The 14,246-nt window shown below is 35.5% G+C and overlaps 2 protein-coding genes across 2 annotated transcripts; one reads left to right on the top strand and one right to left on the bottom strand.

Moving 5' to 3' along the window:
- Positions 1-586: 586 nt before the first annotated feature.
- On the top strand, positions 587-4,680 carry LOC146140774 (cytochrome P450 2B4-like). Its single transcript, XM_083392699.1, has 7 exons — positions 587-720; positions 788-955; positions 1,103-1,236; positions 1,380-1,484; positions 2,698-2,829; positions 4,050-4,247; positions 4,496-4,680. Exons 1-7 carry the CDS (start codon positions 587-589, stop codon positions 4,678-4,680), a joined length of 1,056 nt encoding a protein of 351 aa, XP_083248825.1.
- A 317-nt stretch (positions 4,681-4,997) lies between these two features.
- LOC146140773 (beta-1,3-galactosyltransferase 5-like) lies at positions 4,998-9,495 on the bottom strand. The gene is made up of 5 exons (XM_083391853.1): positions 9,335-9,495; positions 7,961-8,085; positions 7,376-7,604; positions 6,534-6,948; positions 4,998-6,049 (listed from the first exon to the last, which is right to left on the bottom strand). Exons 1-5 carry the CDS (start codon positions 9,469-9,471, stop codon positions 5,849-5,851), a joined length of 1,107 nt encoding a protein of 368 aa, XP_083247979.1. The 5' UTR covers positions 9,472-9,495; the 3' UTR covers positions 4,998-5,848.
- Between the last annotated feature and the right edge of the window lie 4,751 nt (positions 9,496-14,246).

Below are 14,246 nucleotides of genomic sequence, written 5' to 3'. Positions count from 1 at the left end.
TTTCCGGTTGTGTTTGTTTCTGGACTTCATCTTATCAAAGATGTGTGAAAACAAATACTTATATACTGGGTTATCCACTCATAATATACTTGATCCTTCTATGATCTTTCCTTTGATAGAATAAAGATTCGATTAACTAATTAAATGCTACATTTTTAACGACCAGAAATTTAGCTTCGATAACCCACTTTGGGAATTCTTTTTAAAATTGCGGCTTCTTTATTTTGTATAGGTAATGATTGATCGGTCGAAAGTATTCGGTGGAAGACCCAACATTCTCACAGTACGATTACGAGTGGGAGAAAACAGGGAAGGTAAAAATGTTATACTTTAATGGCGTTTTTAAGGACATAGCAACTCTTAATCACGAAATACTAACTCGTATGTTACCGTTATGCAATCTAGTCAAAGTAGGAAGGTTAAATCACAAATGTTGGAGATTTACACTTTATCTAAATAGCTGAAATAGCATATTTCTCTCTAAGGAATCGCTTCAACATCGTTTGGGCCTAAGTGGTCAGCTCACAGAAAAAGGTTTAACCTGGCAGTCAGGGGAATGAGCTTTAACAATAAAGGAACCGCAGAAATGGTCACTGAAGAACTTCCGTACTTTATTGAGAAACTTGATGAGATTGCCAACTCGAATTCCATGGTTGAACCCACTGATGCTTTCGAATACGCAGTGCTGAACGTATTGGCTTACTTTGTGTTCGGAAATCGGTAAACGTTTTAGCCTACAATTTGTTTTTTGTTTATAAGGCGCATGTAGTGCTGAATTTTTCCCTAGATATTCGTATGGGGATCCCAAGTTTACGGAACTTTTTGACCAAAACAAGAAACATTTTGATAAGCTCGCTGCTCTTTATGATTTTGGCTATGTACTGGTCTCTACCTTCCCCATTTTGGAAAAGTATTGGTTGCCAAAACAAGCCAGGGAACTAAGAGAGTGCTGCAGGTAAGTTAAATTAATAAGTTTGTTAAGTTTAACCATTTCATAGACAACATGTTGAATATAAATTCAAAATGCCAGTTGCTATTTAGAGACGACTGTCGGTTACAATCTGTATCACTTCTATTAGCATCTATATATACACTTTAACAGAAACGTTCAAGATTTCATTGCAGCAGAAATAAAATATCATAGGGATACTATTGATTACAACAATCCAAGAGATTTGATTGATTACTATTTAATGGAATTGAAGGCGGGTGACACAGAACTACACTCTGAAGAAGGTTAACGTTGTATTGGTTACAATTTTCAGAGATTTTATCAAATTATATATTATTCTTAATATATGTATCAAAATTACCTCACTTAAATTGGTCTAACTCCAAACCGATGTAATTTTTGCTAATTATTTTATATTGAATCTTAGGATTGCAAATGACTATATTTGATATTTTCCAAGCTGGAACTGAAACAACTGCAACCACATTGAGGTGGGCTGTTTTATACATGGCCAACAATCCTAAGATTCAAGGTATAACGTTATAATATACGTAACAGTACACTGACCTTTTTATCACCTTGTCAAGTGTTTTTCGCCTTGATTACATAAAGCAGGGGTCGGCAACCTTTTTTGCACTGCGGACCGGTTTAAAACTGAAATTTTGTCGCGGACCGGCCTTGAAAAAACAACAAATGTTCAGGAAAGGAAATTTATTACAACTTTATGGTTGTTTTGCCGCAAAGAGATGCTTCCATCTAAAAATTATTGAACTTACTGAAACCAGCGAACGGCATCCGGCCCAACAAATAATTTAGTTTAACCCAGCCCGCGGCTTATTTCAATACAACTTTTAGGCCTTTACGTTTTTTTCTTAAATTACACTGGTATAACATAATTACCAATTCCTGTATTCTTACCACCTTCTCAAAATAAGGATATTTAAGTTTGTTTTTCAACAAAATTTTAATCTTACAACCCTGCTACGGACCGGTATAACCAAATCCTTGCGGACCGGCGTTTGCCGACCACGGACATAAAGAATACACGTCCCATTGTTCCAAGTTGTTGGTATTTTATTTTCATTTGCAGTAAGCAGAGAAAAATACAAAATTATTCTAACTTAACAAAATAATTTTTGGTACTTAGCGTTTAAGTCTTGCAAATCATCTCGGTTAAAATATAGTTCAAATAATATTCAAATAAGGATTTTTTTAAATTGGGTTATTTATCGTAATTTTTGACATAAAAACATTTGATTGCTTTTCGCAGCGTTTATAATATATTTTATCTGAGTAACCAATAATCGGACAAATTTATGATTTAACGTTTATTTTTATGACAAGGACTTGACTTAGAGATAAATTGCTCTAATAATTACTTGGCTGGGATTTGACTTGGGCAACCGATGGCTTGGACTTGGACTTAAGTTATTTTACGAATGGCTTGATTTCAACTAGTATAAAATGACCTGTTTACAACGCTGCTTGTATGAACATAACCTTGGGAGGAGAGCTTACAAGCCAATTCAACTTACAGTTTTACTCATAATGTGTGTAATCATAGGTTAGCGGCAAACTCTCTTCGAACTCCATTCTGCCAAATAAGTATAGTTAACGCGATTTTTGCGCTTTACATGAATCTAGTATACTAATAGTGACAAGTTTATTTTTAAAGTTTAACACGTGAGAACCAACTAATAAGCTACTACATGGCAAATAAATTATGGTTATACTTTTATTACAAGACAAAGTTTATCGTGAAATTGTGGAGATTTTGGGCCCGGAGAAACATCCAAGTTACGAGGACAAGATTAAGATGCCGTACACTGAAGCTACCATACTTGAGGTTCAACGTATTGCAAATGTTGCACCATTCGGTGAGTGGTTTGAACATAATATGCCTCTGACATTTTGATCGCAATGTGACAAAAACGGAAATGCACCACAGTCTAAACCAGTGGTTCTCAAACTGGGGTCCGCGGTCCTTTTGGGGTCCGCAAGACAATTTTCTGGGACCGCGAAGCACCTAACAAAAAATCAACACGACGCTTTGAAGAAGAAATATTTTGTGCAATAAAATTTTCAGGCAACTTACCTTTTCAAACCATGTTGATTTAGTTGTTCATTAACGTTATAGTACGCTTCAAGTTGAATTGTCCATTGTGACGTCATGGTGTTGCGTTGTACTAATAAGAATTACGTTTTTACAGCTTGCTGCGCTGCCACTGTGGGCTGTACGGTCACGGTTTAAAACTGTTCGTGATTCTTCACTCAAATAAAGTGATTCGTTAGAGGTTAACATAGCCGAGCTGATAGCAAAGAAGCAAGCGAACCCGTCCCACTGATACCATTAAAAACAAATGTTATTTTGTGTTTATTTGTATACATTTTTACGGGACCGTTAGCAATTAAAAAAATTGCTAGGGGACCGTTGCGTAATTTTTTTTAAAGTTTGAGAACCACTGGTCTAAACCTTATAAATAATATAAAAAATTATTTATATTATAAATTATATAAAGTTTTATTACTATAGTTGTTTATTTATTTTAAACCGACTTATACTGATGTTGGATGCTGCGTTAACGTGGCTTCCACGTAGGAATATCTGATACATTTCCGATACCAATATTCTAGTCCAGTCTATATGCGGTACTTATGTATTAGGCAAAATTTGTAACAGCGCGCTATCTGATATTTATACGGTCAAGTTTTTAGCAATGTTTCGAATTACTGTAGTAATGTATGTCGGACTGGGAGCGATAATATAATCCGTATCCTATACCGAAGTAAAACCAATATTACCTATTAACAGATATCGGTTTCAGTCCGATAGTATCGTAATACCGTGAATATACCATAAACGATTAATAACGTATTTGTGATTTTACCTCAACGAGGCGCAAGTTTGCTTTTCCATTTGAAGCTTGGAAATTTTTTGCCAAATCTACGCAATTTTGTTCTATATTTTTATTGCTTAGCTGCCATCTTATTTTCATTAAATGTAGGCTATTCTAGTTCGAGTTCCGTTGCACATTTGCGCACGAGTTTTGACCGGTAAGCGTTGAAAGGTTTAACTATACCTTCACTGTTTATCCAGGTTTACTGCATACGTCAACCAAGCAAAGTCAGCTTGGTGGGTACGACATTCCCGAAAACACAATAATTGCTCCAAACTACAGTTCTATTCACCATTCGACTGACTACTGGGTAAATCCACTGACGTTTGACCCAAATCACTTTATAGATCCCGATGGAAAGGTTGGAGTAAGAGAAGCTTTCATGCCCTTTGGCGGAGGTAAAAAGTTTGATTTTAGTTGCAGCATTCGAGCGAACAATGCTTTTACATTGATGTTTTTAACGATATTGGTTAATTTACAGACCATTTACAATAACTTAAAAGTTGCCAGCAAAATAGATATATTATTCCTTAACTATGCCATCTTCTTTATTTATAGGCTATACAATTTTTAAAGTTTATTTTTAACTCACGCTGTAAGCCTTAGGCTTTACCAATCACTATCTAATCACGATTTTACACATCAGGAATTCGAATGTGTATGGGGTTTAATATTGCAAAACAAGAGCTGTTCATTTTGTTCACGGCAATGATGCAAAGATATGCTTTTTCTCCACCCGACGGGGTAGATACCCTGCCTGAAAGTTCTCGCGATTCAAGCACCTTGCAACCAGAACCGTACAAAGTGAAGATGCAAAGTCGATTTAAGTAGTGCATTGAGGTTGTTTTGCTAGGAAACTACAATACACGAATGTTTTTTACCAGATGTTCTAATAGTTAATTATCATATTTAATTAAATATCAACGATACTTCGAATCGGAGTCTTAGTGTTTTAATGTCCCCTTTTATCGGATGCGAAGTCAAAAATGTCAAGTAAATCGACACCATTTTGATTAAGACGTTTCGATACGAGCTTGTATCATCTTCAGTTAATGTGATATACAAGCTAGTATCGAAACGTCTTAATCAAAATGATGTCGATCTACTCGAGTTTTTGGCTTTGCAATACACTAATTATCACGCTATATTACAAATCCGTGCATAATTTACCCTTTTTATCATCCTATAAATAAATAATTTCGATTGAAAAAAATACAGCTGTTATGTATTGCCTTTCTTCTCATTTAATACATATTAAATGGTTTTTAAGAAAAATATAGACACATGAAAATTTAGCTATCATGATTAAAACCATAGATGTCCGATAATATCATATAAAAAAATAATAATAATTTAACAACTGGAAATCACTAAACTTTTTAAAAGTAAAGCAAACTGTGGCTAAATAACTTTTGTTTGTTTCAGAAATAGTAATCAATTTGTTAGCGGATCGCGCTATTCTTATCGGGTATCTGTATAAAGTTGTAATTTTAATTATTACGAAGTTGTGTGTTTACGATTAATTATTAAATATCGAGCCAAACATCAAAAAAACTTAGTTAACACTAAATGTTTCATTTAGTTTTCATTTAGTTACAGTTACATCAAATGGCAATCAGAGAGCTGGGTGTATTCTCATGTGTAATCAAACCCATATCCGTGAAAACAAAGTCTCATCATTTTGCACGAAGATATTAATGTAGACTAAGTATATAAATTTTCTGAAAATAATACTGTTTGTGGCGCTTACCGGCTACCACCATAAAACGCGTTGGATTAATGCTTTGCGCTGCGAGACATTGCTAGGTGTTGCGCTATGTTTCAAAAAGGCTGTGTGCTCCGAATAATAATCCACTCATCAACATAACGCACATATGCTAATAACATATTAATAGTAACAACAACCAAAAAAAATTCGGTGATTTTAACCCCAAACAACATGCGCGAATTTTAAATCTTAACTTAAGCACTCTAGATAATATCGAGCGAAAATCTAGTGTTATAAATCGGAGTATTTACAAAACGTTTTTTCATTCGTGAAGTCAGACCGCCAATTTTGCCAAATATTTTTTAATTCCAAAGGCACGTCAACTACTTTTTCGGCGATATTTCCCCACACATGATGAACCAAAACTTCTTTGATATCCGAATGTTTGTTTTCAATCAACTCACCGTCGAGTCGTTTTGAAAGGGGAGCGGCCTAAGAAGCACAAAACATTTCACGTCGACAAAAAATAGCCAATTTTCAACAATGCTATTAAAATCACTCAAGTATCTGCTACAAATATAATTTTCCAAATTGTATCTGCTGCAAATATAATTATCGAAAGTTTATTTATGCAAACATGGGTTCTTGTTGTCACATGTCATGCCATCAAAAGCATAGGAATAGCCTATTTTAGTTTAAATGACAGATCGAAAATTGTCCCTTGAGAGTTTAAATATCATCGCTAGGTATTGTTTTAAGCGACCAGTGTCTTTCTTTAAATCAAATACTTGTTTCTAACTAATTTTGTCTGTTGCTATCCAGGGTTAGAATTATTCTTGTGGCTTTATTATTAAAAACGATGTTAGTTAATTAATACTTTTCTATGGTTTGCTGCAATACGACATATAGAAAGCTGTTGACATTAAATAACGTTTTGGAAAAATTACTTAAAATGTATGTTATCGATATAACCTACAATGATATTGCCATCACCCTCGCCGAGTTTTCTTCTCATTAATCCAGTTATCCAAACATCATCGAGATAGAGTTTTGAAGTGCGACGTGAAACCCGAAAAATTCTCTGATTTAAACTCGAAGACATTGTATAAAATCCCCCTCTGCAGTACTCCGGCCAATACCAACCCGGGTATTCGGTTTCGGAAATAAACCATTTTGATGACGGTTCTCTGGCGGGCTTGTCCCATTTTTGAAAGCTATAAATGCACACTATTGGCAACTCATGCCGTGTTTCAATAAGAAACGACAAGTACGTCACTAGGTGAGGGACGTGGACCACAACGTCGTCATCGGCAGACGAGTAGAACCAGTTACGATATTTTATCGTCTCATCAAACCACTGCATTCCGGCTAAAATTTTCTCTGGTACGTTCCTGTGCAGAAAAAAATAATACAACCTTTGAATCTCTAAGCCAGTGGTTCTCAACCTGGGGGTCGCAAAAGATTGGTAGGAGGACCGCCGTGTACCATTTGTCGAACAAAAAAATTACAAGAAAAACACAATGCAAACAAATTAGCATTGTAAGGAGTAAAATAATGCGTCGCTCTAACAATTATGTTAGAGACATTTGCTTAGTGAACCAGTCGTGTTTTTGAGTCACCTTTAGCTCTTATTTTCAACAAATGGAAGTTGCATTGGGGGCGCGTAGGTTTTTGTAAACTGGCCAGAGGGTTGCGACAACATAAAGGTTAGGAACCACTATAGCTGCTCAAAGAGAATGGTTAATAGGCAAATTTCAATTGGTTGGTTGATTTTACGTAATACCGTATAATTAATCAAAGAAAAAACAGATTTGTTACCTTGCGGTTTCCATTTGATCGTACATTAGAATATCTCCATATTTTACAGATTCCTGATTTACTTGCGTCACAGTTCTAGCATCTTCCGAGTTTCCAACAATAAAAACCACAAGAGAAAGAACATTTTTTATTCCTTTAATTTCCCCCCAGGTGCTACGAATTACTTTCCTTCTTTCATAATTTGTTACTGAAGATTTTACCATGGTGATCATTCCCCAGGCAATGCTGTCTGTTAATTAATTGTATGTCGTTAGATTGTTTTTTTTTTCATTTTACATTAGTAATTTATAAAACACAAAAAGCATTTTTTTAATAAATTTTTGTTAATTGAACATAAATAAATTAAATAACCTTAATATGACTATATTTATTTTTCATTATAGCACCATGTTTCGGGAAATGCTGCATTAGTGTTATCTGGTATTAATCGAACTCTGTACGCTATTTTATTGGATAGCAGTTAAAATATTATTTGCTATTCTGAATAATGTAAGTAATAATCATTATAAAATTCAATTTCCGTACTTATTTGTTTCAAACAAATTATGTAGAATATTAATAGAAACATCGCTTAAAATTACTAACCAGCTTTCCACGTACACGCTCCTTGTGTAACAATGTTCTCAACTTTAAAAGGACGCAATAAAAAACTAGCTAGCCGTCGTTCTTTTTCTATATTCCGTGATATCAAACCGTTGTCAAATTGGTGTCTGTAATTACAAAACCATAAAAATGAAGCATTGTCATCTTTTTACGTTATATCAGAGGTCTTGAAGCGGGTCAGCAATGGATTTGACCCACAGGGCAACAATATCGAAATCAGACTAATCTATAATGCCACGGCATTAAGACTGTCAACAACAAAATGAAGCCAAATATACAATAATATACACGACAGAATAAAATCCGAATCGTCTAAATAAGACCTAAACCTGCCGGAATACGTCCCGAATTCAGAAACCGGATGACGATTGAAATTATTAGGAGAGTTAGTGATAAAGTTAGGGGTGCGGTTTGTGGTTAGGTAAAAGGTTGTGTAGGCCTGATGCCGGCAAATTAACTCTTATTCCCACGGATTTCAGACTTGATTTAGACGTTATTACGACTATGGTTATAGTAATCCTATTTTGGTCTTATTTCGAAATGTATTTTATTCCGATGTTGATGTTGTTCTTATATATGTCTTATGGCTGTGACTTTTTTATATACCGTGACAGTAACAAAAAAAAAAGATGTTTTTTGTTACTGTCACGGTATATAAAAAATATGCGTTTGGTCAACAATAAAGGCTTACTATCATATGCTACTAACGAAGGCTTCCGGTGTAACTCCAGGAATATCAAAGCAACCATTGTGTAACTTTATTAAGTCAAGGATGTTGCTTTTTTACTCGTAAAATTGAATTTTTGCTCTTGGCAGAAATGTAAAGAAACCAGCAGAGCTATAGGGAAGACTTATACCATACGTATGCAAAGGAAATGCTTTTCAGGTTATAAAATTGCTTTAAAGTTAAGCACAGTTCCTTTCGATTGTTAATCTATATTAGTTTGCATGTGTTGGATCGAAAATAAAGGCTAAAAATCCTACATTAAATTGTAAAAGGGCCGGCAGCGATACCACCGATATTTCCACTTGGCACCGGATATTGGCTCGGATCCGATATTATCGCACATTCCTAATTATATCAATAAATTTCATATTAAAAGCTCTTCACCTTGAACAACTGTAATTTACAAATATTAGATTTGTAATTAATTACCAAAAAATACCTTCTGATATAGATAATAGTAGACAAAAGCCATCAAAGACTCACCGAATCAATGATGCAAGCAAGGAAGGCTAGTATAAGCCGTATTCGTTAATCAAAAAGCAGCTATACTGTAGAAGGGCTATATCACAGTTATTGAACACATATGTGTTTGTGTTTCTATCTTTTATCAACTGATATAAACAACTTACGATTTCCAAAAGGACCACTTGAGCATTCCACAGACAAAAATAGCGACGGCGACGAGGCAAACCAGCAAAGTGCATTTTCGCACATGAAGAAGTTTCCTGATAAAACGATTTCGTCCAGACGATATTTCATATAACATCCCAATAAGGTATAGTTATTAAAATTTCCGCCTATACACAGAGCACCACATGTTAGCAAAAAAGTACTTAACACTTGCAATAAAAATACATTGCAAAAAGTATAGCAACTATTATAGGTAGAACCAATCCCTACAAAAATCGTTTACAAAATTAAAGCTACAGGCAATGATTTGTGTTCCACACTGTAGCGTATGATACAACAGACCAGGGGTTCTTTAACTTTTTTTACCGCGGGCCCCTAAAAAACGTTTTTGCTTCGCACGGACCAGCAAAGGCAAGACATTTTTAGTGATGACGTCATAATACAAACAGACTTCAGAAATTTGCTGTTTTCGGTCCGAAAAATGTGAAATGAAATAAAGTCCAAGTATATATTCAGTGCAAAAACGTTTTATTTTTAACTATAGCCTACTCTTTTCTTTGAAAAATTACTTGAATATACACTAATAGTTCAATTGGGCCTTCATGGACACCCTAAAACTGGCTCACGTACCCCCAAGGGGTGCATGGACCCCAGTTTAAGAACCCCTGCAATAGACCCATAAAACTTCAAGCAACATGGGACATAAAATCTAAAAATTGGATTAAAAGAATTAAGTTAAAACACAAATATCGTGATTGTGAATGTTCGATAATATCGGATCAGAGCTTATACCAGGAATAGTACACTGAAAGTCATTGCAGATTCACCGAATCTGTCGATCATTGATGCAAGCAGGGCAGACTAGAAAAACAACTAGCCTGCAGTGAGGTTCGAACGCTCTACCAACTGAGCTATGCATTCTCAGAAGGGAACGAGTCGAGAAACAACCATACGCCAATGCTTGCTCACTCTGTTAGTACAAGCAACTTCATATTGACTTATACCAGGAATGGCGAACCTTTTCAACGCGCTGGTCAGAAACACGACCTTAATCCTTACAAAATGCACAAGTGGGTAATTTATTCAATTATACAAATTTCATGCGAAACTTTGCTGCTGCACCGTGTTAAGTGTTAGGTAATTCAAGGTTTTCGGACGATTTACAAATTCGAATTCCCACAAATATCAAGAATCTAACTTGTTAAAAATCTAAATCTAACTAGTGCTGCAGCATTTCTTTGGGGTTACAGGAGTTAAACAGAAAGATTTCCAGTATGGTGCAGAATTTTTATTCTGCGAGCTCTTAATTTTCCTTAAACGATCACCTGTCGCCTCCCTTCGTTTTACAGGTAGGCCTATAAGAAAATGCTTTTAGTAGTCTGCTTTTCTGCACGCATTTATTATAGTAGGCCTACTCGTCATCCCTAAAACACTTTTACACGACCCACAGATTGGGCAACCCTGATTTAAACAGTATAGTGCCATCTAAAGAAGAACTGTTTTGTTTTACATTTATCCTTTTCAGAAATGATTGACAACATTTCGGTATTTGTAGAAAGACAAGTGGGTCTTTACAAATCCGTGCTGGGTCACTTTGTAACCCGCGGGTCAGAGGTTCGCCATTCCTGGCCAAACAATGCATGATACCAAGTGTTGGTATTCGTACTCGCATAAAACTATGGTGCCTATTTGGTTCTGTACTATTTGACGGGAAATATCCAAAGCGTAACTAAACGGAAGGCGGATGTTGCGTAGACAGAGCCTAACTGTAATATACACTGTAGAGTTCGGCCAAAATACATAGCTTGTTCATATGGACAAAATCCTATTCGTAGTTGTTTTTTTCTAAACCACAAGTTAATTATTCAGAAAATTCATTTCAATAACATACTGAATAGTAATCAAAATGAGAAAACAAATGAGTATTTGGTGAAGGGCACATATATCATTATTACTTTCACATATATTCAAGTAAACTTCTGCAACACTTTTATCAACACCACAAACTTAGTTTTTGCTTGGTACGACTGTTTTGAAAAGGAAAGCCAAGCTTTTCATTTTTTTCCTGCAAAAAGCTCAAACTCGTAAGAAACACCATTACTGTTTTAAACAATGAACGATTCATTATTTCACTGGACAAACTGATGTTAACCAATCCTATTAAGAACCACACATACAGTCTTAATCTGCTATGTTTTATATACAGTTGCATTTTATACAGTCGAGTTCGTTAATAGGTAGACCTACAGCCCTACACCCAAAGGGACCACGGAAAAGTGCCACTACAAGCAAAGTGTCACCATAGACTAGACTACTACTATAACTAGAGTACTATAAAACTCACATAAGCCTATATGACGACCAGCTAAATTCGACCATTATATGCCATATCAGTAAAATACGAGGTCATTCACATTGTTTTTCCTCAAATGGACTGGAGAATAGCAATTGAACGGAACATCACAGTTCTCACACTATTCATTTTGTCATTATAGCCATTCGAAACGACTACATGAGATGCTTGTCTTTCGTTTTTACATCTTTTAAATTGTGCCCTCGCGCTTTCATACTCTGAAATATTCTTGACATTCCTAAGCATTCAGTATCTATAACATTTTGCTACGCTCTCTTTTGCTACGCTATATGTCCCTCTTTATTAAAAGCACTGTATAAACTTAGATATTTATGATCGATCTATCAACTGCCCAATGACAACCACCCTTCTTGTGCGAAGATAACTGAGCACAAGAACAAAAACTTGAAGAATGCTGAGCAGCAAGTACCTTACGCTTTTATTACATCACAAATATGAAAATTGTTAACAAACCTGTTTTGTCATCTTGCTTGCACAAACTGTAGTTTAAGTATACAGTACATTCAAGGATCAGAAACCTAGAGTGTCCTTATACCGAAATTTTTAGCCCAAGGGACAGAAAAGTGGTGTCACTATATAATTTAATTATTCTTATATAATATACACGAAGTCAATATGGACCAAAGGCTTTTCTAAGTGAAATATATGTTTACCGAACGAAGCTTGCGAAAATGTGTCACCATTGAAAGTTTATAGACGAATTGTTACTATAAAAGTATAAAGTATAGCCGAAGTCGCGATAGGTGAACTTATTCGTAGTGTAAGTATTGGATTTTGGAAGCAATGTGTGTCTATACGTCGTAATAAAATCACATCCTCTCTCCATTGCAATTCCGTTTCTCTGTGATGGCGATCGTTACTTTGTTGCAAATTGTGCACAACCTTATTTTGTACTGTGATTTCCTGTGGGTTGAATTGGAGCTCTAGCGTAATACGTTTCAGTTTCAAGAAATTTGTGTTATTTTTGTCTGAGATAAAACGAATTACATTTAACAAGCATATTGGACAAATGTTCCATTGTGCTTGGTTGTATTGAAACTTTAACTTTACAGCAGTGGTTCCCAAACTTTTTTGGCTCGCGGCACAAATATCTTAAGTATTTCGCGGCACACTTTTAACAGAACAACAATAGAGTCTCGTTACAATCGCCCTTAATACACGACCAACTGTATGTAAATGTCTTAATATGATTAATTTGTATTGGGTAGTGTGTATTTAAGTCTAAAATGCTTGCGTGTATGCCTATTGGTAATACAAAGACTCTATTTTCCGAAATTACAAAAAAAATTCGCGGCACACCTGGCAATCACCGAGGCACACTAGTGTGCCGCGGCACACAGTTTGGGAATCACTGCTTTACAGGGTTATCCTAAACTAAATAATATAAACAAAGTGGCTAAAAATATTTCATACAAATCGGATTTAAGCGGCGGGCGGTCGGTCGTAGGTAAATGCGTGCTTGTGAGCATGTGTCTGCGAACTAGGCCAAACCAGATATTTTGGGCAAAAGTACGTCAGACACCGAACTTGGTTAAATTAGCAAAGTTGAGTAAATCGAAACTTGCAAAGATAAAGTTTTTCAGATTATGAAACCATTAGAATGTTTAATTACGGTCGATTTTATTAAATCCTAATAATAAAAACTCTTAAATCAAGTCAAGTTATTGACGCAATGACTCAAGTCTAAGTCTGGTCATTTTGCCCAACATGTAATTCAAGTCAAGTAATTTAACAACGGTGACTGGAGTGCAACTGTCAAGTCATTGACCTAAGAAGTCATTACAATTCTAAAGGACGCCAGCTCAACAAATATATTTCATTTTTCGTTTTACTTTAATGTCCTATATAAGCGAGGGTCTCCAAATTACGGCCCGAGGGCCAGATCTGGCCCGCAGGGTTAATTTTACCGGCCTGGGTATATTTTCATAATGAAGACAAAATACAGTAGAAAGGTAGTAGGATGCAAATCCAAAAAAAAAACTAGACAGGGTGTGCGGTTTTTGTATATTTTGCTAGGGGGGTATAGCGCGGTTCTACTATATTATACCAGGGGGGTATATCGCAGTTCCACTATACTTTACATAAATTTGGCTGCGAAGCAAACCTATGACTTGTCTTTATAATTAAAAAATATTTGACAATTTTTTCTTGCACCCCTATACGCCTCTAATTGGGAACAAAAATCAATAGTGTGATGTATTCGATTTAGTTCTTTACAGCTATCTACTCTAATCTAGCGGCAGAAAACCTTCAATACAGAATTTGTTCATATCGCTTGCCTTATTCTGGCCGCGAAGCGGCTGGCTCCCTGTTGTGCTTTTTTTGTCCAGCGCGTGCAACATCCATTGTGCAAAGTGTCTCGTCTTAGTGAAACTAAGCGCGTTTGAAGAGTAGACTCGTAGCTATCACCCTATGTAAGTCACTTAGGGCACATTTTAATTTAAGGGCCGAATATTACTGAATATTAATATTCATAAATATGAATATTTTTATGTTTTTTTGTTAAAAGTCTGATTGCTGGCTAAGTTAGGTTGCTT

This window comes from Ascidiella aspersa, chromosome 6 (assembly GCF_963924565.1).
Source record: "Ascidiella aspersa chromosome 6, kaAscAspe10.2, whole genome shotgun sequence".
Taxonomy (NCBI): domain Eukaryota; kingdom Metazoa; phylum Chordata; class Ascidiacea; order Phlebobranchia; family Ascidiidae; genus Ascidiella; species Ascidiella aspersa.
The sequence above is the reverse complement of the archived record's forward strand: the minus strand, read 5'-3'. Positions and strand labels throughout refer to the sequence as shown.

What these genes read in the sequence shown, in the direction of transcription:
- LOC146140774 (XM_083392699.1), top strand. Translation starts at nt 587, where the DNA reads ATGGTCACTGAAGAACTTCCGTACTTTATTGAGAAACTTGATGAGATT. An exon ending in CAACAATCCTAAGATTCAAG is followed by an intron (nt 1,485 to 2,697) that starts GTATAACGTTAT and finishes TTTTATTACAAG; the next exon opens with ACAAAGTTTATCGTGAAATT. An exon ending in TGCAAATGTTGCACCATTCG is followed by an intron (nt 2,830 to 4,049) that starts GTGAGTGGTTTG and finishes CTGTTTATCCAG; the next exon opens with GTTTACTGCATACGTCAACC.
- LOC146140773 (XM_083391853.1), bottom strand. Translation starts at nt 9,471, where the DNA reads ATGTTATATGAAATATCGTCTGGACGAAATCGTTTTATCAGGAAACTT. An exon ending in AGCGTGTACGTGGAAAGCTG is followed by an intron (nt 7,605 to 7,960) that starts GTTAGTAATTTT and finishes ATTAATTAACAG; the next exon opens with ACAGCATTGCCTGGGGAATG. An exon ending in AGGGTGATGGCAATATCATT is followed by an intron (nt 6,050 to 6,533) that starts GTAGGTTATATC and finishes TGTGCTTCTTAG; the next exon opens with GCCGCTCCCCTTTCAAAACG.